Source organism: Macaca mulatta, chromosome 18, assembly GCF_049350105.2.
Source record: "Macaca mulatta isolate MMU2019108-1 chromosome 18, T2T-MMU8v2.0, whole genome shotgun sequence".
Taxonomy (NCBI): Eukaryota; Metazoa; Chordata; class Mammalia; order Primates; family Cercopithecidae; genus Macaca; species Macaca mulatta.
Window position 1 is genome coordinate 56,990,197 of NC_133423.1, and position 23,125 is coordinate 57,013,321.

The 23,125-nt window shown below is 42.2% G+C and overlaps 1 protein-coding gene across 4 annotated transcripts in view; it reads left to right on the plus strand.

The window, feature by feature from the left end:
- Nucleotides 1–589: 589 nt before the first annotated feature.
- The window catches only part of INO80C (INO80 complex subunit C), a 28,875-nt gene continuing 6,339 nt past the window's right edge, over nucleotides 590–23,125 (plus strand). The window contains exons 1-6 of one of the 4 annotated variants that reach the window (XM_077974659.1): nucleotides 590–835; nucleotides 9,192–9,245; nucleotides 10,752–11,190; nucleotides 18,300–18,410; nucleotides 19,453–19,564; nucleotides 20,519–20,586. In XM_077974659.1, the coding sequence (XP_077830785.1) occupies nucleotides 11,158–11,190; nucleotides 18,300–18,410; nucleotides 19,453–19,564; nucleotides 20,519–20,586 (324 nt within the window). In that variant the 5' untranslated portion in view covers nucleotides 590–835; nucleotides 9,192–9,245; nucleotides 10,752–11,157. 4 annotated transcript variants of the gene reach the window in all.

A 23,125-nucleotide genomic window follows, 5' to 3' on the forward strand; every position in this document is an offset into this window, starting at 1 on the left:
GGCGTGGTGTCACATGCCTGTCATCCCAGCTACTCGGGAGGCTGAGGCAGGAGAATCGCTTGAACCCGGGAAGCGGAGGTTGCGGTGAGCTGAGATCTCGCCATTGCACTCCAGCCTGGGCAACAAGAGCAAACTCCGTCTCAAATAAAACAAAAAAAAAAGAGAGAGCGAGATTAAGAACCACTTTACCCTTCAAGTCCATCTGGGCACTATTTATATACAAACCTTTTCCGCGGGGAAGGCAGGGAGGGATAGAGGGGGAAGCCAGTAGCTTGGCGGTCTACTGAGAATGACCCCAGCTTTACGCTTACAAACATCGAAAGTAATCACTCTTCTATGTGAGAAAAGGCAACACACTCATTAATTTTTAAAAACGTAGTTACTTAAAAAGATTGGGAGATTTTCTATTCCTTATCAATGGAGATTTCCTGGCACGTGCCCCACCCAAGGCCCACGCCCAGAGCGCTCGAGTGGCAGGACAACAACCGCTGACATCTTCCCGTTCCGACGCCACAGGCTGCTCCGAGCTCCGCCTTTTAGATTGCACAGAGAGAAACCAGCGACAGCTTTGAGTCCAGGCCGGGTTTTCAAGCATCAAGACGGAAGTAACAGCGGAAAGGAAGTTCCAGGGCCCGCGCTGGGAAAGAGGTGGGGGGACCTAGGGAAGACTCAGGGTGCGATGGCGGCGCAAATTCCAATTGTGGCCACCACTTCCACTCCGGGAATAGTCCGGAACAGCAAGAAGAGGCCGGCCAGCCCGTCCCACAATGGCAGCAGCGGCGGGGGCTATGGCGCCAGCAAAAAGAAAAAAGTGTCTGCCTCCAGCTTTGCGCAGGTACGCAGTCGTGCTCCCAGCCTGCGCGTGCGCGTCGCGGAACGGGATGGGGCGGGACGGAGCCGAGCCAGGGCGCGTGCGCAGTGTGGGGCGCTGCGCGTGCCGTCTCTGGTGTGATTGAAAGATGCTAGCCAGTGGAGTGAAGGACTACTCTTCCCCTTCGTTAGTACACATGGGCTTACAACGCCTTGTGTTGTAAGGAGACAAGAGGAAGTAGGGAGGTTATTACTGACTTAGTAGTAATAGAAGGACTGCCTCTTCCCCTCGAGGTCGCCTTTAGCTTGAGGTTCAGGACTTCTGAGTGTCAGTCGTTCAGAAATGTGCGTGTCTTCCCCTCGTCCATTCTGCAGACATCTACCCAGTATCTTTGAGGTGCATAGCGCCCTAATGTCCTGCATGGATGAATACAATATGTATTGATAAGTATGCTTTCTCTCATCCTGAGAAAAGTGCTTTTTGGACCCTGGGTTTCCCAATCCTAAAGCGGGTTTGGTCTTAACTCATGGGCTTGTTAAGATTATGAAGTAATGAGTGTAAAGCACTGAGCTCAGCGCCAGGCTTAGACTCCAGGGCCTCTGAGCAATCTAGGCTCCGTAATTCCAGCAATGAATTTTCAGCAGGGAGTGGCTTGATTAGTGTTTTCTCTGGCTCCTCATTTTATTCAGAGCGAAAAAGCAGAGATAGAGTGTGTTACTTTGTGCTCCTCAGCATATGGTGTGACACCGTTCACCTAGCCAGTCAGTGGCTGTTCTAGAAATCTTCTTGTTCCTTCTTCTATAGGTGATTGGTAGTGCTTTTCTTCTTTAACCTTTTAATATTAAATACTTTGCTGTAGTAAGATTTACACACAGTAGAATGCACAAATCTTCAAGAATACTGGCTCAACCACAGATCTTCAGGAATCCTGGCTCAGGCCTGTATACCAGCACTTTGAGAGGCCAAGGCGAGAGGATTGCTTGAGGCCAGGAGTTCGAGACCTGCTCCCCAACCCCCATCCAAATTTACAAATTAGCTGGGCATGATGGTGCACGCCTTCAGTCCCAACTACAAGGGGATCACTTAAGCCCAAGATTTCAAGGTTACAGCAAGCTATGATCGTGCCATTGCAGTCCAGCCTGGGCAACAGAGTGAGATCCTATCGCAAAAAAAAAAAAAAAAAAAGTACAGATCCAGTGCCCTTTTACATTTGTATACACCTGTGGCCACTGCCTGGATCAAGATAGCATTTCTAAGAGCGGGTGACCTTTTCCTGTGAGTACTGTCTTCCCTCCCAAACAGAGGTACCCACAATTCGGCCGCCCTTCACAATAGACTGACTTTGGGTTGGAGCATAATGTAAATGGAATAATACAGGACAGTAGGGAACATACTCTTTTGCGTCTCTCTAGGTTCCTTTTTGAGACAATGTTTTTGAGAGTCATTCATTCATTCAGTACATCTGTTGCATTGTATAAACATACACCTGATGAATATTTGAATGTTTACAGTTTTTGGCTTTGCACAGAAGCTGCTCTGAACATTCTTGTACAAGTCTTTGTGTAGATAGATGCTTTCATTTCTCTTGAGAAGTAGTGGAATTGCTGAGTCAGAAGGTAGGCACACATTTAACTCAGAAACTGTTAAACAGTATTTCTGAAAGTAGTTGCACTGTTTTTGCATTCTTACCAGCAAAGTATGAGAGTGCCAGTTGCTCGAAATCCTCAACAATACAGAGCATTGTCAGTCTTTCATTGTCAGTCTTTAACTTTTAGCCATTTTGTTGAGTGTGTAGTAGTATCTCCTTGTTTTAATTTTTTCTGATGGCTAATGATAACAATCACTTTTCATAAGCTTATTTGGCATTCTAAATCTTTTGTGGAGTGCCTAATTATTTTTTCTAATTGGCTTTTTTTTTTAAAAAAAAAAATTATATTGATGTGTAGAAGATGTTCATTACATTCACTTTCTTGACTAGACTCCTTTGCCAGATGTATGTATTGTAATTGCTCCCAGTCTGCGACTGGTGTGTTTTGATAACCAGTTGTGCCAGGACCAAGGAATGTCACTAGGACATATGGGGAGGAATAATTGTTTCAACCCCAAAGGGAGCATTGATTAACTTCCACTACCACAAGCTTCTGAGCGTGATCAAATGCCTTCAGGAGACTGAAAATTCCCAGTAATCCAATATGGTGGAAATCTTAACTCTCTATTCCCTGTAGGCCTTTTTTTGTATCCAAGCAGCAGCCTCTGGAGAAGTTGGAAAGGGCAGAGCATTTCCTGAAATAGTGCCTTCTTTTGTCCTGACTCTCCTTTTCCCAACTGATAGTTAACTAAAGAAGACAGGGTCTTCTTCTGTCACCCAGGCTGGAGGACAGTGGCACAATCATGGCTCACTGCAGTCTCGACTTCCCCGGCTTAATGGATCCTCCCAACTCAGCCTCCCAAGTAGCTGGGACGACAGGTGTATGCCACCATGCCCGGTTAATTTTTTTGTATTTTTGGTAGAGGTGGAATTTCACCACCAGTAACCCAAGCTGGTCTCAAACTCCTGGGCTCAAGCAGTCTGCCCACCTTGGCCTCCCAAAGTGTTGGGATTACAGGCGTGAGCCACCGTGCCCAGTTGTCTTAGATTTTTGCCTTCCTGTGATCCTTTCATTCTAGTTCCCTTTCCACAGTGTGTAGGAAATAAGCAGGCATAAGCACAGTACCCCTGAGGGCTGCCGGGAATCTTCTTGAGGTCACCCTCATCTGTGTCACTTGCTCAACGTTTCTGTTCTGTTTCAGTTCAGTTCATGTAGCAGTAATTTATTGTACTGTGTTTCTGTTCCATCCGCAGCAGTATGCTTAAGACATTTCAAAGGATTTTTGCTTGTCCCCACACTACCAAAAACATCCCAGGAGAGAATGACGTACATACATTGTATTTAGTTTTCTACTGCTGCCATTACAAATTACCACACATTTAGTGGCTTAAATAACACCCATTTAGTAGCTCATGGTTCTGTAGATCAGAAGTCCTGACACAATGCGACTGGGTTGACTCTCTGCTCCAGGTATCACAAAGCTGAAATCAAGGTGCCGGCCGAGTGTCTGAAGGCTCTGGGGAGAAATCTGCATGCAGGTGAATTCAGGTTGTTGGCGGAATTCTGTTCTTTTGGGGCAGCAGGATTGTGGGGCCCCTGTCTTCTTGCTGGCTCTCAGGTGCTGCTCATGTTCCCTGCCACATGGCCTTTTCCATTTTCAGAGCCAGCTATGGAGAGTCTCCCTTGTGTCCAGTTCTTCTCATGCTTCAGATATTTCCGACTTCTCTTATTGCTGACCCCTAGACTCAGATTTAAAAGATTTATGTGATTAGGCAGGCCTTCTTGGATAATCGCCTTTTTAAAAAGTCAGCTGATCTGAGACCTTAATTGCATCTGCAAAACCCCTTTGTAGCTGAACCCAGATTAGTGTTTGCTTGAATAACTGGTAGAAGTTGTGTGCACACCAGGGGCAGGTTACTTGCAAGGTGGCAGGGGTGTACTGGAATTCTACCTGTCACACAAATGAAACCATTAGGAAGATATAGTAATGTCTAACCTTGAGCCAAAGCTAATTATAGGTGATTATAGGTGTTGGTGCCCTATTGTGGTGAGACACAGGAGGATGATTCATCAGTGCTGGTGATGGTACTCAAAGGAGAGGTAGGGAGGCAGAGGGACTTGAAGTTGGCTTGGAGAGGTTTGCTGGGAAGGCATTCCAGGCTCAGAGCTGTGCACATTGTAAGATTAACCCGGTTGCCCAAGGTTTCATTAGTGGGGAAGTGAGTGTTTTTCTATAAATGATTGTATTTCTTGAGTTAAAAGAGATTTTATAGGTCTTTCATCACCTACATTTCCCTATGTCAATAATTTTAGCTATTTTGATTCTTAAGTAAAAGCAAAGTATGTAAAACTTTAATGGAATTTAAAAATTTACAAAGCACATTTACATGTAGGACATTAGAGTGCTTTTTGAGATTGTTAAAGATAACTTGAATTATCATGAATTCTTAAGGTGGGTTTAACTTTCCTGAAATATGCTTGCTGTTTCTAAAGTAAAATTGAGTGCTTAGCTGAAATTTAAAGAAGTGTAGAAATTTAGATGCTTAGAAGTCCTGAGGAGTTGAAGGGAATATTTTTCATTAAAAGTATTCTGAGGAAAGCATTTATAGAAGCCTTCTTTACATCAGTGTTAGGAAATACTATTAAATAATTTAGTAGTACAAAAACAACTTTGTTTTATCATTTCATCAAGATGGCTGTCTTTAGTTCAGCAGAAATTACTACTAATGTTCATGCTTGCTAAGGGGTGGTACAAATCATCTTAGAATCACAATTCTGTGGATTTATATTTTCAGCATAACAGTTGTTGATTAATAATGTTATGAAAGTGCAGTCTTCCTTTCACTCTGGTTGTTACTTTGAAGGGATTAATGTTGGTGGGTTGGGGAATAGATAACTGTGTTAAAGTGAAAGGAATAAGGATCAATAATAGTAATTAATATTTATCAAGCATTTACTACGTGCCAGGCACTGTTCTAAGTATGATGCCATTTAATCCTCCAAACGACCCTCTGTGAATTGATCACTTAATTTTACAGATAAAAATGCCAAGGGCATAGAGAGGCTGTGAAAATTGCCCAAGGTCATACAGTGATAGTGTCGGGATTCGAACCCACGCATGCTGTCCAGATGTCTTTTTTCTTAACTGCCTCTCTTGATATCACTTTGTTACTTTGTATATTAGAAGATTATTAATTAGATCTCTGGTATAACCAAATTCATGGTGCAGATAAATGCTTTTGGGAACAGTTTTACTGGATCAATATAGGGCAATTTAGGCTTTTCAAACGTGTATTAAAGTTGATAAAATGTACTGAGAAATCTAATTAACCTATAGACTGAGAGTTACTTAATAGCCTTTTCATTTGTGAAGCAGCTAATAAAACATCTAAAATGCAGAGGCAGTAGTTGCATCCTTAGAAGGATAGTGCAGATGATGAGAGAATCTTCTAACATTGGAGGGGCAGCCAGAGAATGCTGGACTGATTTGGTTTATTCATTGAAAAAACACTCATCCTACTATTCAACTTCTGTAAAACACAAAAGCAAAAATCCAACAAATCCTGATAATTTTAAGTCTTAAAAGTTATTCTTTTCTATTTTTAAAATTACCTTTTTTTCCCCCATTTTTAAAGTTGACCTAAAAAGTCACCCAGTCTCCTTCTCCAACAACTATTATAATTTGTGTTTTCTACATGTAGATATAGTTTTTCATCATTGTATTTGGTATATAGCATTACGTGCCCCGTTTTTCACTTAGCATTATTTTGTGAACATTTCTGTATGTTGATAGTCTTCTCAATTAGACTTTTAAAGGTCAAGTAGTCTTTTATGACTGTTGCCTGCATTATATTCCAAGGAATTAACTGCTCATATTTAATTGACTTTATTATTGGATATTTAGGTTGCATTTTGAATTTTTGCTGTTTTAAGTAACTCTATAGTAACCTTGCAGTTTTAGACCAGGGTCAGCTATTTGCATCTATAATTCTATGACATAGATATAACTTGACATTTGACTTTTCAGTAATAAGACAAAGGATACTTTTCTCCTTTCTTTATAACCACAGACAGAATGCCCAAATTATCCTTTAGTCTGAGTCAGAGTCAAGCACACTACTGCCTGGAGAGAGGAAGCCATTGATTTGGGTTCTTCAGTTGGGCAGAGCAGAGCAGGGTGAGACCCGGGCCTTGTGAACTCCAGTTTGTTAGCCATAGGCGTGTGTTTCCTGAGTAGCAGGCTGGATTTCTCTTCCCTGAGACTTACATCAGCTCTGTTAGTGCTGCAAAGAGGGGGCACCCCTTAGTGCTAGGCGTTCCTTCCTCTCCTCTTAGGGTGTTTATATCTTGGGCCGGGACAGTTCATCTTGTAAAGTCCTTAGTGATAATAGTGCTTTAGTAGCATGGAAATGATGCATCATTTTAATTTTATCTTATTGCATCCAAGCCTCACAGACTTGATCTTCCCTTTGACTAAAGGTCTCTCTCCCTCTCATCCTGTTGTTAGTAGACACAGGAGTCTCAGCTTGGCTAAGCTGAGCAGAAGTGAAGAGTAAGGGTATAGTATGGTGGGGGTTGGGGAGAGGAAAGTGAAGCATAAAACCAGCTCTGGCCTGGGGCAGGGGTATCTCTGGTTAGAGAAGGAAGGGAGCCTGCCACAGTCTCAGAAGCAGTAGGCAGCATGGGTATGATGTGGCTCAGTTCATGTCAGAGTGCCCTGTCTTTAGCCTGACGTCCCAGTTGGGGTCTGGCAGAGGATGGAGTGAGCAAGCCGTCAGGAGGGGTCCCTTTCAAAAACCAGTGCTTCCGTGTGTCATTTTCATCCCCTTCTTGACTCTTCTCTAGCTTGCTGCCTGGAATGGCTGACTTAGACCTCTGGTCCTCTATTCATACCACCCTCTCCTTACTCTCAGCAGATGTGCTTGTCTGCCTGAATCTAACAAGGGTGCCTGTCTGGCATTTTTCTCCCCCGTCTCCCTGGGGCCTTGGAACTAAATGCCTATGTCAGAAGAAACCCCTGTATTGCCTTCCTTTCACTGGGCACACAGTACCTTTGAGCTTCCTCACTGGGATTGGGGAAGTGGAATAAACAGAAAGGGAGAAATGTAGTATTTGGCCAGGCGCAGTGGCTCACACCTGGAATCCCAGCACTTTGGGAGGCCCAGGTGGGCAGACCACTTGAGTCCAGGAGTTCGAGATCAGTGTGGGCAACATGGTGAAACCCTGTCTCTACAAAAATACAAAAGTTGGCTGGGCATAGTAGTGCGCACCTGTAGTCCCAGCTACTCCTGAGTGGTGGCTGAGGTGAGAAGATGGCTTGAGCCCAAGGAGGTTGAGGCTGCAGTGATCTGTGATCATGCCACTGCACTGCAGCCTAGGTGACAGAGCGAGACCCTATCTCAACAACAACAACAAAATAATAAAAAAAGAAATGCCGTTTCTGAGCATCTCTGGAGTGGAAGAAACAGCTAACTCCACTGCCTGAGGATAGGACCGTGGGAGCTGGCAGGTCTGTGGATGGTTCTGTAATCATGGTTGGAAGCTTGGGGGACTGCATTTTCCCCTGCCCTTTAGTGTGTCCTTTTTGCTCTTTAACAGTTCAGATTGTTTTTTTCCTCCCTGATGGCCACAGTATTGTATCAGTAGTTATATTCTTTGAGAAACTAAAACTATAAAGTTAAAACTTAAAGCATATATGGCCCCAGGAAATCGCTTTCATAGCCTGTTTACCCTGAACTGGACCTGAAGCTGTCCCTAGTGGTGGTTTCTATTTTTTTTTTTTTTTACTTTGGACGTGGTGCTTACTGGGTAGCTCTCAGGGTTATCTCTCTTGCTCATTTTATTTAGGCCACTTGTAGGCCCGGTCTCCTGACAGTCCAGGGCATTGAGTAGTCCTGTGGCCCACTCTGTGAATGGTTAGATGATTGGGAGAGTGGTTGCTTTCCTTCTGCTAATGCTGGCGGGTCTCCTAGGAACAGCTCACCCCATGTACCTTCCAGTGGGCCTGGGCTTTCTCCTTTGCCTTTGCACCACCACCTCCTGAAAGAGCAGATCACTGGTCACCCTTCCTACCCTGCATGACAGCTCCACCTTCATTCTCAGGAACCAGGAGTCACCACCTCTGGCTCATTCACAGCTGGGTGTGCCCCTTGGGGAGGCTTCACTTGGTCACTGTATTTTTTTTTTTAATCCTCTAAATATTTTAGTGTGAATTTCTTAAAACCAAAGTCATTCTCTTACGTAAGGACAGTTAGGAAAGACTGCATATGGGGGAAGGATGAAGTGAGGGGCAGTCCAGACAGAAGAGGGGTGTGAACAGAGGAGGGCCCAGGTGCCCAGGTGCAGAGGCCCTGGAGAGGAGTGTGGGAAAGTAGTGAGGAGAGATCGTTCCGAATTTTATCAAATTCCGGGAGTTAACTGATGCAACACTGATATTTAATATACAGATTTTATTCTTGTCCCTTATCTGGTTCAGAATCCAATCCAGGATCACACGTTGTATTTAGCTGTATATCTTTTTAGTCTCCTTTAATCGGAACACTTCCTTAGTCTTTTTATCTTTTACGACTGATATGGTTTGGCTGTGCCCCCGCCCAAATCTCATCTTGAATTGTAGCTCCCATAATTTCCATGTGTTGTGGGAGGAACCCGGTAGGATATAATTGAATCTTGGGGGCAGTTTCTCCCATACTGTTCTCATGGTAGTGAATAATTCTCACATCTGATGGTTTTGTAATGGGAAACCCCTTTCACTTGGTTCTCATTCTCTCTCTTGCCTGCTGCCATGTAAGCCGTGCCTTTCGCCTTCCACCATGATTGTGAGGCCTCCCCAGCCACGTGGAACTGTGAGTCCATTAAATCTCTTTTTCTTTATAATTTACCCAGTCTTGGGTATGTCTTTATCAGCAGCATGAAAATGGACTAACACAATAAATTGGTACTGGTAGAGTGGGTTGCTGCTTTCTAAAGATACCCCAAAATGTAGAAGCAACTTTGGAACTGGGTAACAGGCAGAGGTTGGAACAGTTTGGAGGGCTCAGAAGAAGACAGGAAAATGTGAGAAAGTTTGGAACCTCCTAGAGACTTGATGAATGACTTTGACCAAAATGCTGATAATGATATGGACAATGAAATCCAGGCTGAGGTGGTCTCAGATAGAGATGAGGAATTTGTTGGGAACTGGAGTAAAGGTGGCTGTTGCTATGTTTTAGCACAGAGGCTGACAGCATTTTGCCCCTACTCTAGAGGTTTGTGAAACTTTGAATTTGAGGGAGATGATTTAGGGCATCTGGCGAAAGAAATTTCTAAGCAGCAAAGCATTCAAGAGGTGACTTGGGTGCTGTTAAAAAGCATTTCGTTTTAAAAGGGAAACAGAGCATAAAAGTTGAGAAAATTTGCAGCCTGAAGATGTGATAGAGAATAAAAATCCATTTTCTGAGGAGAAATTCAAGCTGGCTGCAGAAATTTGCCTAAGTAATGAGGAGCCAAGTGTTAATCACCAGGACAATGGGAAAATATTTCTAGGGCATGTCAGAGACCTTTGTGGCAGCCCCTCTCATCACAGGCCCGGAGGCCTAGTAGGAAAATACGTTTCAGGTGCCTGACCCAGGGCCTCCTCTGCTGTGTGCAGCCTAGGGACTTGGTGCCCTGTGTTCCAGCCACTCCAGCCACGGCTAAAAGGGACCAAGGTAGAGCTTGGGCCGTGACTTCAGAGAGTGCAAGCTGCAAGCCTGGCCAGTTTCCACATAGTGTTGAGCCTGTGGGTGCACAGAAGTCAAGAATTGAGGTTTGGGAACCTCCACCTACACTTCAGAGGATGTATGGAAATGCCTGGATGTCCAGGCCAAAGTTTGCTGCAGGGGCAGGGCCCTCACAGAGAACCTCTGCTAGTACATTGCGGAAGGGAAACGTGGGGTTGAATCCCCCACACAGAGTCCGCACTGGGGCACTGCCTAGTGGAGCTGTGAGAAGACAGCCACCATCCTTCAGAGCCCAGAATGGTAGATCCACCAACAGCCTGCACCGTGTGCCTGGAAAAGACACAGATACTCAATGCCAGCCTGTGAAAGCAGCAGGGAGGGAGGCTATACACTGCAAAGCCACAGGGGCAGAGCTGCCCAAGACCATGGGAGCCCATTTCTTGCATCAGTGTGACTTGGATGTGAGACATGGAGTCAAAGGAGATCATTTTGGAGCTTTAAGATTTGACTGCCCTGCTAGATTTCGGACTTGCATGGGTCCTGTAGCCCCTTTGTTTTGGCCCATTTCTCCTATTTGGAATGAATGTATTTATCCAATGCCTGTACCCTGATTGTATCTAGGAAGTAACTAACTTGCTTTTGATTTTACAGGCTCATTGGTGGAAGGGACTTGCCTTGTCTCAGATGAGACTTTGGACTGTGGACTTTTGAGTTAATGCTGAAATGAGTTAAGACTTTGAGGGACTGCTGGGAAGGCATGATTGGTTTTGACATGTGAGGACATGAGATTTGGGAGGGGCCAGGGTGGAATGATACAGTTTGGCTGTGCTGCCACCCAAATCTCATCTTGAATTGTAGCTCCCAAAATTCTCACATGTTGTGGGAGGAGCCTGGTGGGATATAATTGAATCATGGGGGCAGTTTCCCCCATGCTGTTCTCATGGTAATGAATAATTCTCAGGACATCTGATGGTTTTATAAGGGGAAACCCCTTTCACTTGGCTTTCATTCTCTCTCTTGCCTGCTGCCATGTAAGACGTGCCTTTTGCCTTCCGCCATGATTGTGAGGCCTCCCCAGCCACGTGGAAATGTGAGTCCATTAAACCTCTTTTTCTTTATAATTTACCCAATCTTGGGTATGTCTGTATCAGCAGCATGAAAACGGACTAACACAATGACCTTGATACTTGAAGAGTACTGGCCACTTATTTTCTAGAATGTTTCTCAGTTTGGGCCTGTCTGATATTTCCTCATGGTTAGATTTGAGTTATATATTTTTGACAAAAATGGATAAGTGATGCTGTCTTCTTCTCAATGCATCCTGTTGTGGCACTTGATGTCAAATTACTAATGATATTAGATTTGAGCACTTAGTAAGGTGGTATCTGCCAGGTTTCACCAATGTGAAGTTATTCTCTTCATGTTTGTATTGAAGTATATTGTGGGAAGATACTTTGAGACTATAAATATCCTATTTTATTTCATACTTTGCCAGTGACTTTTTATATCCATTGATAACTTTTGCTTGAAATAGTTATTATTGTGGTGGTTGACAAGTAGTGATTTCCCAATTTGAATCTTTATTCCTTTTAGATTTATTAATTAGAATCCTATTGTGAGCAACAGCTTTCTCTTCTCTTCCATTCATTCATTTTTTTTTCTATTTTACTTCTTTTTTTTTTTTTCTTTTTAGAAATGGGGTATAGCTATGTTGCCTGGGCTGGAGTGCAGTGGCTATTGCCAGACACAGTCATAGCGCAGTGCAGCCTCCTGGGTTCAAGTGATCCTCCCAGCTCAGCCTCCCAAGTAGCCAGAACTACAACAGGCCATTTATTCATTTTTTAAAATCAGTATTTATGTCATGGATTTTTATTTTATTCTATGGGTTATAATCCACTACTAGCTTTATTCATTCCTTCTTTTATAAATTTATCTGTAGTAGCTTTACTGAGATATAATTCACATACTATAAAATTCACCCTTTTAAAGTATGTAATTTAGTGGCTTATGGTATATTCACTGAGTTGTGCAATCCTCACAATATCTTATCTAATTTTAGGATATTCCTATTACCCCAAAGAGAAACTCATTACCCATAAGCAGTCACTTCCCATTCCTCTGTTCTGACAGCCCCTGGCAACCACTGATCTACTTTCTGTCTCTGAATGTGACTACATATCTCATATAAATGGAATTATACAATATGTGGCCTTTTGTGTCTGGCTTCTTTTTGTTAGTGTAATTTTTTTCAAGGTTTATCCATGATAGAGCATGAATCAGTATGCCATTTTTGTGATTGAATAATATTACATTTTACGGACATACTACATGTTGTGTTTTATTTTTTATTTCTTTTAGAGACAGGAGCTCACTCTGCTGCCCATGCTGGAAGTCAGTGGCACAATCATAGCACACTGTAATCTTGAACTCCTAAACTTGCCTCAGCCTCTAGAGTAGCTGGGACTACAGGCACATGCCACCACAACTGGTTAATTTTTTATTTTTATTTTTTGTAGAGACAAAGTCTTGCCACATTGCCTAGGCCACTTTTGAACTCTTGGCCTCAAGCAGTCCTCCTGCCTCAGCCTCCCAAAGTGTTGGGATTACAGGCATGAGTTCCTGTGCTTGGCCCTACCACATTTTATCTCTTCATCAGCTGATGGACATTTAAGTTGTTTATACCTTTTGGCAATTATGAATAATGCTACTATGAATATTTGTGTACAAGTTTTTGCATGGACATACATTTTTCATTCTCTTTGAGTGTATACCTAGAAGTTAAATTATTGGGTCATATGATAATTCTGTGGTTAACATTTTGAGGAACTACCCAATTTTTTTTTTAAAGGGTGTTTTTGCACCATTTTATGTTCTTACCAGCAATGTATGAGAGTTCCAGTTTCTTCACGTCTTTGCCAGTATGTGTTATTGTCTTTAATTGTAACCATCCTAGTGAGTGTGCATGGGAATTTCATTGTGATTTTGACTTGCATTTCCCTAATGACTAGTGATGTTGAGCATCTTTTCACGTGCTTACTGGCTGTTTGTATATCTTCTTTGAATAAATTCTTTGCCCTTTTAAAAATTGAATTGTCTTTTTGTTGTTGAGTTGTAGAGTTCTTCATATATTCTGGATTTATGTATATACTGGGTTGTTGCTTAAGTTTTTGAGATTGGTCCAGTAGAAGCCTCTTCAAACTGGCTCCTGTGTCCTTTAGTATGCCCGTATAATTTTTTGGATGCTGTTATGGACTGAGTTTTGGTACCCCCATGCCCCCAGTATTTATTATTTTGTCCTGACCCCTAGTACACCTCAGTTACATTCTGGAGATAGGGACTTCAGGGAGGTAATTAAGATTAAATGAGGTTGTCTGGGTGGGCCCTAATCCTGGATGACTGGTGCCCTTATAAGAAGAGGGAGAAACTCCAGGGATGCACACAGCCTCAGGAGAAACCAAACTTGTCAACATCTTGTTCTTGGACTTCTAGTCTCCAGAACTGGAGAAAATAAATTTCTATCGTTTAAGCCACCCAATCTATGGTATTCTGTTATGGCGCCCCAAATAAACTGACACAAGTGCTTTCTTTCTGACACCACAAGATGTTCTAGTCTTATACTTTCCTGCTCCAGCCCTAGAGTCAGCCATTTATTCATGGATCACTGGTTCTTAGAGAATAATACACTTGCCACTCAGTATAGGTATGTGGTGAATTGGTTCCAGAACCTCCTGTGGATACCAAAATCCATGGAACCTCAAGTCCCTGATATAAAGTAGCATAGTGTTTGCATATAATTTGTGCACATCCTCCTGTATACTTCAACCATGTCTACATTACTTATAATACCTAATGCAATGTAAATGCCATGTAAACAGTTGTTATGCTGTACAGTTTAGGGAATAATGACAAGGAAAGAAGTTTTTACATGTTTAGTTAAGATGCATTTTTCCCCCACCAAATGTCTTCAGTCTGCGGTTGGTTGAATCCATGGATGCAGAACCCCCCTATATGGAGGGCCGATTGTATTTAGAAAGGATGATCTGAATGTTGCTTTGCCTACATTTCATTGTTTCCAGTCTTCTCAGTGGACAGAGCTAGGAAATTTATGTGTGTGTATACCTGCAATCCCGACACCTCTGTATCTATTTCTATAATTATCTGCCTGTGTATTGAAAACTGTGAGTTCATACTGATGACCTCTAGCTTCAATCCAGTTCCACAGTGCTCATTCTGGCCTTCCCCCTTTTCTTATTTGCTTTTCTACATTTGCTGTGTATCTTAGAATACATATAAAGTAGTTTCATAATTATTAACATGTGCCCCTGTGAGAAACAAACTTACCAACTATGTATGGTTCTTTTTGGCCTTTAACCTTGGATTACATAGTCAAAATACCATATTCATAGTTACTCAGGTTATTTCTCCCTTGCCTCCCCTTCAGTGTGGTTGTGTTATTTGAAACACAAATGAATTTGTGTTTATAAGGTTTTTAAAATTCTATTTTTTATCCCCTGCCCCGTCCTTGTTGATTTTATTATTTATTTTTTCAAGTATATGAAACCTTAACATGGTTCAACAAGTCAAAACTCTATAAAAAGCTATACTCAGAGAAGATTTTCTCTCTTCTATTTCCTTCCCATCTCCCTCTCCATTCCACTGTGTTCCCCTCTGCCCCTGCAGGTAACCACACTCAGTTGTTTCTTTCCAAGTTATCCTTCCTGTGTGTTTGGCCACTGCATCCCAACCAGAGATGCTTCCTTGTAAGGAGCTTCTCAGCATATACATCTCCAGTGCTGATGCTGGCATTCAGTCATGCCACTCTGTCTTGTTCCTTAACATTGATCAGTTCATCAATGAATCACTCATTATTTGGTACCTACTCTGTGCTAGGCACTGGGTTAGAAGCAGGGACAGAGGCTGAACTATGAAGTAAAGCAGCATGTTTTGAGCCCTCTGTGTATCCTCCCTCTCTGAATCTCCCTGTCTCTCCTTGTTCCCCTTTCTTCTGATCTGTTATTCCCTGCCTGTATCATAAAGCTGCTGTTTTGTCTAAACTATCAATCATATATACAATATATACTAGATGTTACTCTTACAAATAGTCAGTGCAAAATAACATTGACAGCTGGCTAAAACTGCACAAGGTAACGTTTGTTACTGATTAAATGTGATGGGAGAATCAAATCTTCCTTATCAGACTGGGTCTCCCAGAGTACAGGTACCTGGTAGAAATATGATTACCATAAAGGAAAAAATAATTGTACAAGCAATAAAAGTTATGAAAAAAAAATACTAAATTTCACCTTTGTTGTAAAATTAAAACCGACATGGACGAATCCCAATGAAAATAATCTTAGTATAGCATAAATGAAAATGGAAAAATTGGAGACTATTTTTGCTATATAGAAAATGGCTAAATGGATATCGCACCAGAAAAGACAGAATATAGGAAGGATGGGGAGCAAGAGGCAAGGCTGGAGAGGAGGCCTGATTTGTTCCTAATCTCAAGGAAAGTAGAAACCACTGGCCAGTTTTAAGTAGTGAGCATCATCTTGCTTGCATTGAAAAGTGTGTCACTGGCTGAGCTGTAGAGAATGGGCTGGAGTAGGCAAGATGAGTACTGCACAGTCCTACCTCTGAATTTTGTAGCTCAGGAAGTTACCAGATAAACGCAAAGGACTGTGGGAGGAAGGGAGAGGTGGGTGCGGAGGGAGGGTGGGAGGAAGGAAGAGAGAGATCACTGTGGGTACAGATGGTAGGAAAAGGATGAGGAATGGGCAGCCTCTCAGTTCTTAAAGTTGACATTTGCACTGAGCTTGGAGGGAAGAAAAGCTAAGAAAGACCTGGGAAGTGGAGACGATGAGGTGAAGGGGAATCCACACAGAAGGTGGCAGCCACAGAGGAGAGGGAGCGCAGGGCTTGGAGTCCTTGGCTGGAGCCCCGACTCATGTGGAGAGACCTGGAGAGGCGTCAGGGAAGGTGTTTGAGGAGAGAGCACTCAAAGAACTATTGCTGCAGTGTGAGAATGGTTCTTGTCTTCTCCACTCCTCTTCCCCCAACATGAATGAATGTATATATTCATATTCCACCATACTCTGTTACTAAGTAAGTTGAGCACCTTATCAGCATAAGGAAACCAGAATAAGTTGCTAAAATTCCAGCTGAGAGTAGATAAGTTGTGTTTTGGTTAATCATGTAGTGTCTTAGTGTCTTCCATGTTCCATGTGACAACATGATGACTTTTAGCCTTAACTCTTTTTTTTTTTTTTTTGAGATGGAGTCTCGCTCTGTCACCCAGGCTGGAGTGCAGTGGCGTGATCTCGGCTCACTGCAAGCTCGGCCTCCTGGGTTCACGCCATTCTCCTGCCTCAGCCTCCCGAGTAGCTGGGACTACAAGTGCCCGCCACCATGCCCGGCTAATTTTTTGTATTTTTAGTAGAGATGGGGTTTCACCGTGTTAGCCAGGATGGTCTCGAGCTCCTGACCTTGTGATCCGCCCGCCTCGGCCCTAAGTGCTGGGATTACAGGCTTGAGCCACTGCGTCCGGCCTTAACTCTTTTTTTGAAGGAGGCATGCAACCACTTTGGAAAATGATTTGGCAGTGACTTGTTAAGTTAAACATACACTTACCCTATAACCCAACCATTCCACTCCTAGGTATTTGCCCAAGAGAAATGAAAACATCACAGAGGCTTTATTTATAATAGCTGAAGACTGACAGTGAACCAGATGTCCACCAACAGGAAAATGAATAAACAAATTGGGGTGCATCCTTACAGTGGAGTACTATTGTGTTGAGTAGTGTGCAAATACAATGAAACAAACTGATCCATGCAACAATATGGATACATCTCAGAAACTTTTCTTTGTTTTTGAGACAGCAGAGTCTTAGAGTCTCACTGTCACCCAGGCTGGAGTGCAGTGGCATGATCTTGGCTCACTGCAACCTCCGCCTCCTAGATTCAAGTGATTCTCCTGCCTCAGCCTCCCGAGTAGCTGGGACTACAGGCACATGCCACCACGCCTGGCTAATTTTTGTATTTTTAGTAGAGATGGAGTTTCACCATGTTGGCCAGCTGGTCTCAAATTCCTGACCTCGAGTGATCCCACCACCTTGGCCTCCCAAAGTGCTGGGATTACAGGTGTGAGCCACCATGCCCGGCCACATCTCAGAAACTTTATGCTGAGCAAAAGAATCCAGACACTAGAGTACATGCTGTTAGATTCTATTTATATGAAGTTCTAGAACAGGCAAAAGGAATGTGGTAGAAATTAGAACAGCAGTTGCCGCTGGGACTGGAAGGTATTGGCGAGGATAGGAATTGTGCTAGGGTAAACTTTTGGCAAAACTCATGACAACTACATTTAAGATCTGTGCATTCCATTGTATGTAAATCACATCTCAATTTTTTAAAAGTTAATTGAAGACTGGGAAGATTGGAAATTGTATTACAGATCAGAAGTGGCTTCTTACTTTGGCTTGTTTTTTCTTTGTATTGTTAGCTTAAAGGTTTTTTGCTTTAAGCCATATTAGCCTCTTTGTCAGGGCACTCTGGCTGCTGCCAGCTGACCTGTGGCCCTCCAGCTTTTTTTCCATTTTCCTTCCTTGCAATGCCCATGTCCTGTTGTGCCCCTTAAGCATACCAGCTCCAGTCTGGGTTCTCTGGCCAACTAGACCCTTAAAGGGGCTGGACCTTTTTTGTCTTCATATTTTAAGACAGAGTTCATAAGATCAGTGCAAGTCAGAACTGTGTGGTGTCATGGAGATTGTGAGGGCTTTAGAACTGGCCCAACCTAGGTTTGAATCCAAAAGTCAATCACTATGTGACCTTGAACCTGTTCCCCTGGGCCTCAGTTTTCGTTTCTGTATGTTGGGGATAATAGCACCCACTGTGGAGTGGTTGCCAGAATTAAATGACCTTACTTGGGTAGGACAGCCATCCCTGTGCTTAGCATTTAGGGTACCTGGGAATCATAGTAGGTGGGGGTCCTGGCCTGTTTCTCCTGTGGCTTCTGCACAGCAGGTGCTACTCCCCGTGTGGTGTGCCCTCCCCTGGGGCAGGCTACCTGCTGGAGCTCTGGGCACACTGTCTTCCCTTGCATGCCCTGTGGCATCATCGTATGCCCTGTTGAGAGCAGAGGTGGGGAACTCAGCTGGAAGAAACTGACTTCTTCGAACTATTTTTATTGTGTTTGAAGGGTATCAGCATGGAAGCCATGAATGAGAATAAAGTGGTGCCCTCTGAGTTTAGCACAGGACCTGTGGAAAAAGCTGCCAAACCTTTGCCATTTAAGGATCCCAACTTTGTGGTAAGCATCGAAGGTATCAGCTGAATAAACAGCGAAATGCCACACCTCAGCCTCAGATCTTGCTGGGCCTGCAGGCAAGGTGGCACTGGCGTTCTCTTCTCCCTCAGTCCCAGTCGCCTCCTTCTCCCCCATGGGTGAGATGGAGACAAAAGAAGAAGGGTTCTTCCTGTGGATCTCTCAATGTGCCATATCCCAAGGATTTGGGTGTCCTTTGTGGATTCATTAAAGGATACTGTTTGGAGGGTGGGTCATTTCCGTGATGATTGTTCCCCTAACCTTTTCATTGGTCTTACAATCTTAGACAAAGCTTGAAATATTAAGCTAAATGAGAAGGATTTCCTCATTAGTTTCGTAAGGTAGATCAAAGCTGTGGTGCTGTTGAGTGGAACACAGGGTACTCTTCCTTTCATTCTTGAGACTGGTAATAAATGGCAGCAGTTCAACGATTATAGTGTTACATTTTTTTAATGAATTAGTTTTGGAAATACAGTGTTACCAGTGTTTGCAACAGATTTTGGTATTCTTTTCCATTTTATTTTGTCATCTTTATAGGATTTAAAAAAAAAACCAGATATACAGAAGGTTTGCCATACTGCAGCTGGAGCTTTCTCACCTTTTCCAGGATCCCCAGTTTGCTTGGCAGAGACTTGCCCGAAGAAGGGAGTTTAGAGACGCAGTCATGGATTTAAATCTGACTTTGTAGTAAATTTATCTTAAAGTATGAAGAAATTCATGAATGAATTCTACAAAGTTAGACCCAATAAAGGCTTTTTTTTTACGTGCATATAAAGAAGTAGCCTTTTATTTCTACTCCCAACACAAACTAACTCAAGGGTTTTGACAATCTGAAAACCTCTTTTTTAAAATAAGATTAACATGTTAATGTGTACAGTGAAATACCTTTTAAAAAAAGTCTCAGGGGTCTAAATGATTGTTGACAGATGAGCGGTACATTACAGTTATGATTAAGCATAAATGTCAGATTCTGAAATGGTAGTCTCCATTGGTTTTTGTTTCTTCTAATCCATGCCTTCAATTCGAGCACTCTGGCCACGGTGGCGCAGTAGCTGGCAAGAAGAACAGAACCTGGAAGAACCTGAAACAAATCCTCGCTTCCGAAAGGGCATTGCCGTGGCAACTGAACGATCCTAACTGTGAGCTGGCTAGAGCCTTCCATGTGTTTACAATGTTCAGAGTAGGAACTGTCTTATAACAAACCTACAGTATTTTATTGTGTTTGCATCATCGTAGGAAATAATTTTTAGCTTGAGAATTTTACAGTGGCATCAGTGTGGGCAGATTATGTGTGTATTTTCTCATAACTGTATCTGTATTGAGCCTGTTTGTTTGTGTTGTCATGGAGGTGTGGGTTTCAGTGTCATAGGTCCCAATATGATAATATTGGTGTTTCTACTAGACAAACTTCTCATTCAAAAGTCTACTCTTAAAATGTGTTTCCAAAAACAAGGTAGCCCAAGTATAATGCCAGATTTAGGAGAGTTCCTGACAACCAGCTTAAAGTCCAGCTCTTTTACTTTGTGAGCCAGTGTTTAGCAAGAGTAAATACTTCATGCTGCAGGGTGTCCAGATTTATATAAAACACTGTTATATGTTCTGTTCAGCTTCACTGGGAAGTACAAGTTCAAAGTTCTCACCATCTCCTGCTCCACTACACTTCTTTCGTGGGGGTGACTCACATGGGTGACAAGTGAGCTAGTCAGTCATTCGTCTGGGTGTGGACACGAGGGTGTCGGGATGCTCAGATCCAGTTATTGGCTTGTTTGGCATTTCATCACCATCAGCCCATGTAGTGTGAGATTGTGAAAATCGCTGGTGGGCAGATGAGCTTTCCGGTGCTTCTGCTGGCATAGAGAGAGCATCCCTGGTGACAGGGCAGGGCTAGATCTGGAGCCTGCACTTGGCCTGTGACACACTGCATTATTTCTGGGAATCCTCTCCTACTTCTCTAGTTAATCTCCAGAGACTTCTGTCACTACTTAATCACAAAGGAAATTTTCAGGAATATTATCAAATACTATTTTAGGAAAAAAAAGAGAAGGGATTTGAATGTTTTCAGTTTCGTTTAGTTATCTTTTTTTTTTTTCCAGACTTCAGTATTGATGCTCCTCCATCCTTTAAGCCAGCTAAGAAGTATTCTGATGTTTCAGGTCTGCTTGTGAGTATCTCTCTTATAACATTAAATGGAAAAGATTTCACAGTAACGTCTAATTAGACAAGTGTTGAATGTTGACCACGGCTGGTCCTGCCTGGAGCCCGTCTACAGTGATAGGTGATAGGTTTGTGCAGTGTGTTCATTGCTGCAAACAGGCATCTGTGGGGCAGCCTGCGGGGAGGATTGAACCAGAAAGCAGGAGACTCCAGTTTCTCTTCTTTACCTCTGCTAGTTAACTATATGAGATAACATGAAAGAAACAACAATGTATTTCTTTTTTTACTGCTGAAGTTTTAAAAACCTGCATTTTAGATGATGATTGTATTTACAAAACCATGTTTAAACTTCTCTAAATAGGTGCTTTGGCAAAGGTTGTGACATTGAAACTTACTTTTAAGCATCAGAACCCCTTTTCCAAGTGAAATCTTTTACAGAATCCAATACATAAACAGTCTGGAGCCACCTTTCTGCTGCGGTCCCATGTGGATCTGGCCACCTGTCTTCTTCCCCACTCCTCACCACAGTGACTGCTCAAGCGCTTCTGGGGAACACAATTCAGGAGCTGCCAGCATAGCTGGAATAGTGGAAAGCAGGCAGGTTACTAAAGCTCAGGAACCTCAGAGCACCCCCATTTCCTTATTTGCAGAAGTTAGAACCTAAGATTCATCTTAATCCTTTTTCATCTCATAAATTTGGAAAAATAATTTAAGTGCTTTACATGTTAATGAAAATATGACTCCAACTTATGTAACAAATTGGCCAAATTAATTATGTACAGAGGAGAATTGTCTCCTTTGTTATTATTATGTAATATCCCTGTTTCTCCCTGATAATATTCATCGTTCTGAAGTCTACTTTGTCTGAAATTAATATCGCTTTCATTCATGTGTGGATGGTATGTCTTTCTTGATCTTTTCACTTTTTTTTTTTTTTTTTTTTTTTTGAGACAGAGTCTTGCTGTGTCACCCAGGCTGCAGTGCATTGCCACAGTCTTGGCTCACTGCAGCCTCTACCTCCTGGGTTCAAGCGATTATCCTGCCTCAGCCTCCCAAGTAGCTGGGATTACAGGCGCACGCCACCACACCTGGCTGATTTTTGTATTTTTAATAGAGATGAGGTTTTGCCATGTTGATCAGGCTGGTCTCAAACTCCTGACCTCAAGTGATCCTCCTGACTTGGCCTCCCAAAGTGTTGGGATTACAGGTATGAGCCACCACGCCCAGCCTATCTTTTCACTTTTAAACTATCTATATATTTAAAGTGGATTCTTGTTGAAAGCATATTGTTGAGTTGTTGGGTCCTTCTTTTCCTTTTTCCTTTGGAGGTAGGGTCTTGCTCTTCTGCCCAAGCTAGAATGGAGTGGTGTGATCATAACTCACTGAAGCCTTGAACCCCTGGGCTCAAGTGGTCTCCCAACAGCAGCCTCTCAAAGTGCTGGGATTAAAGGCGTGAGCCTCTGCACCCAGTGGATCTTGCTTTTTATCCAGTCTATCAATCTAAGAAATGTTGTCCTCAGGCTATTCATATTTAAAGTGATTGTTGATATGGTTGTATTTAAATCTACCATCTCACTAGTTATTTGTTCCATTTGTGTTTGCTTATTCCTCTTTTTCTGCCTTCTCTGGATTTATTGAGCATTTTTTAATAGACTGTATTTTTCAGAACAGTTCTAGATTTATGAAAAATAGAGACAATAGTATAGAAAGTACCCATATAACCCAAACTCAGTGTCTGCTGTTATTAACATCTATGGTATATTTGTTACAATTAATGAACCAATAGTGATATACTATTATTAACTCAAGTCTATAGTCTATTCACATTTCCTTAGTTTTTACCTAAAACTATATCAAATTTAGTCATCACGTCTCTTTAGACTCCTCTTGGCTATGCCAGTTTCTCAGATTGTCCTTGTTTTTAATGACCTTAACAGTTTTAAGGAGCACTGGTCAGGTATTTAGTAGAATCCTCCACCACTGGAATTCCTCTGTTTTCTCATGATGATAAAACTGGGGTTAATTGAACATTTTAAAATTCTGTTTTCTTATTATTTACACCTCTTTTAAAAATAATGAATGGTTACTTTCATGTTTAAAATATACATTTTAAATAACCTGAGTCTATTTTCAAATCCTATACCACTTTGTGTGTATTGTGAGGGTCTTCTGGTAGTGAATTTCTAATCCCAGTCTCTAATTCTTTGTTGTCATATAGTTTACTTTTACATATGCTGCAAACAAAATACTTGGCTGTTAATTTGTGCTCTAGACAGTTAGCTTTTAGAGAAATAAAAATAAGAAAAAAAAGAACTTTCTTTTATCTTCATTTCATTCTATTTCCACCTTTTTTCATTTTGTTGTTTATTTCCAAGTTGCAGTCTGATGTCATATTCTTTCTACTGGAACAGTTTACTGTGCTTTTCTTATAAAGTAGATTTGCTGCTAATGAAGTCCTTTCTTTTTTTTGTTTTGTCAAAGAGCCTTTATTTCTTCTTTTTCTTTTCTTTCTTTTTTTTTTTTTTTTTTTTTTTTTAAGACAGAGT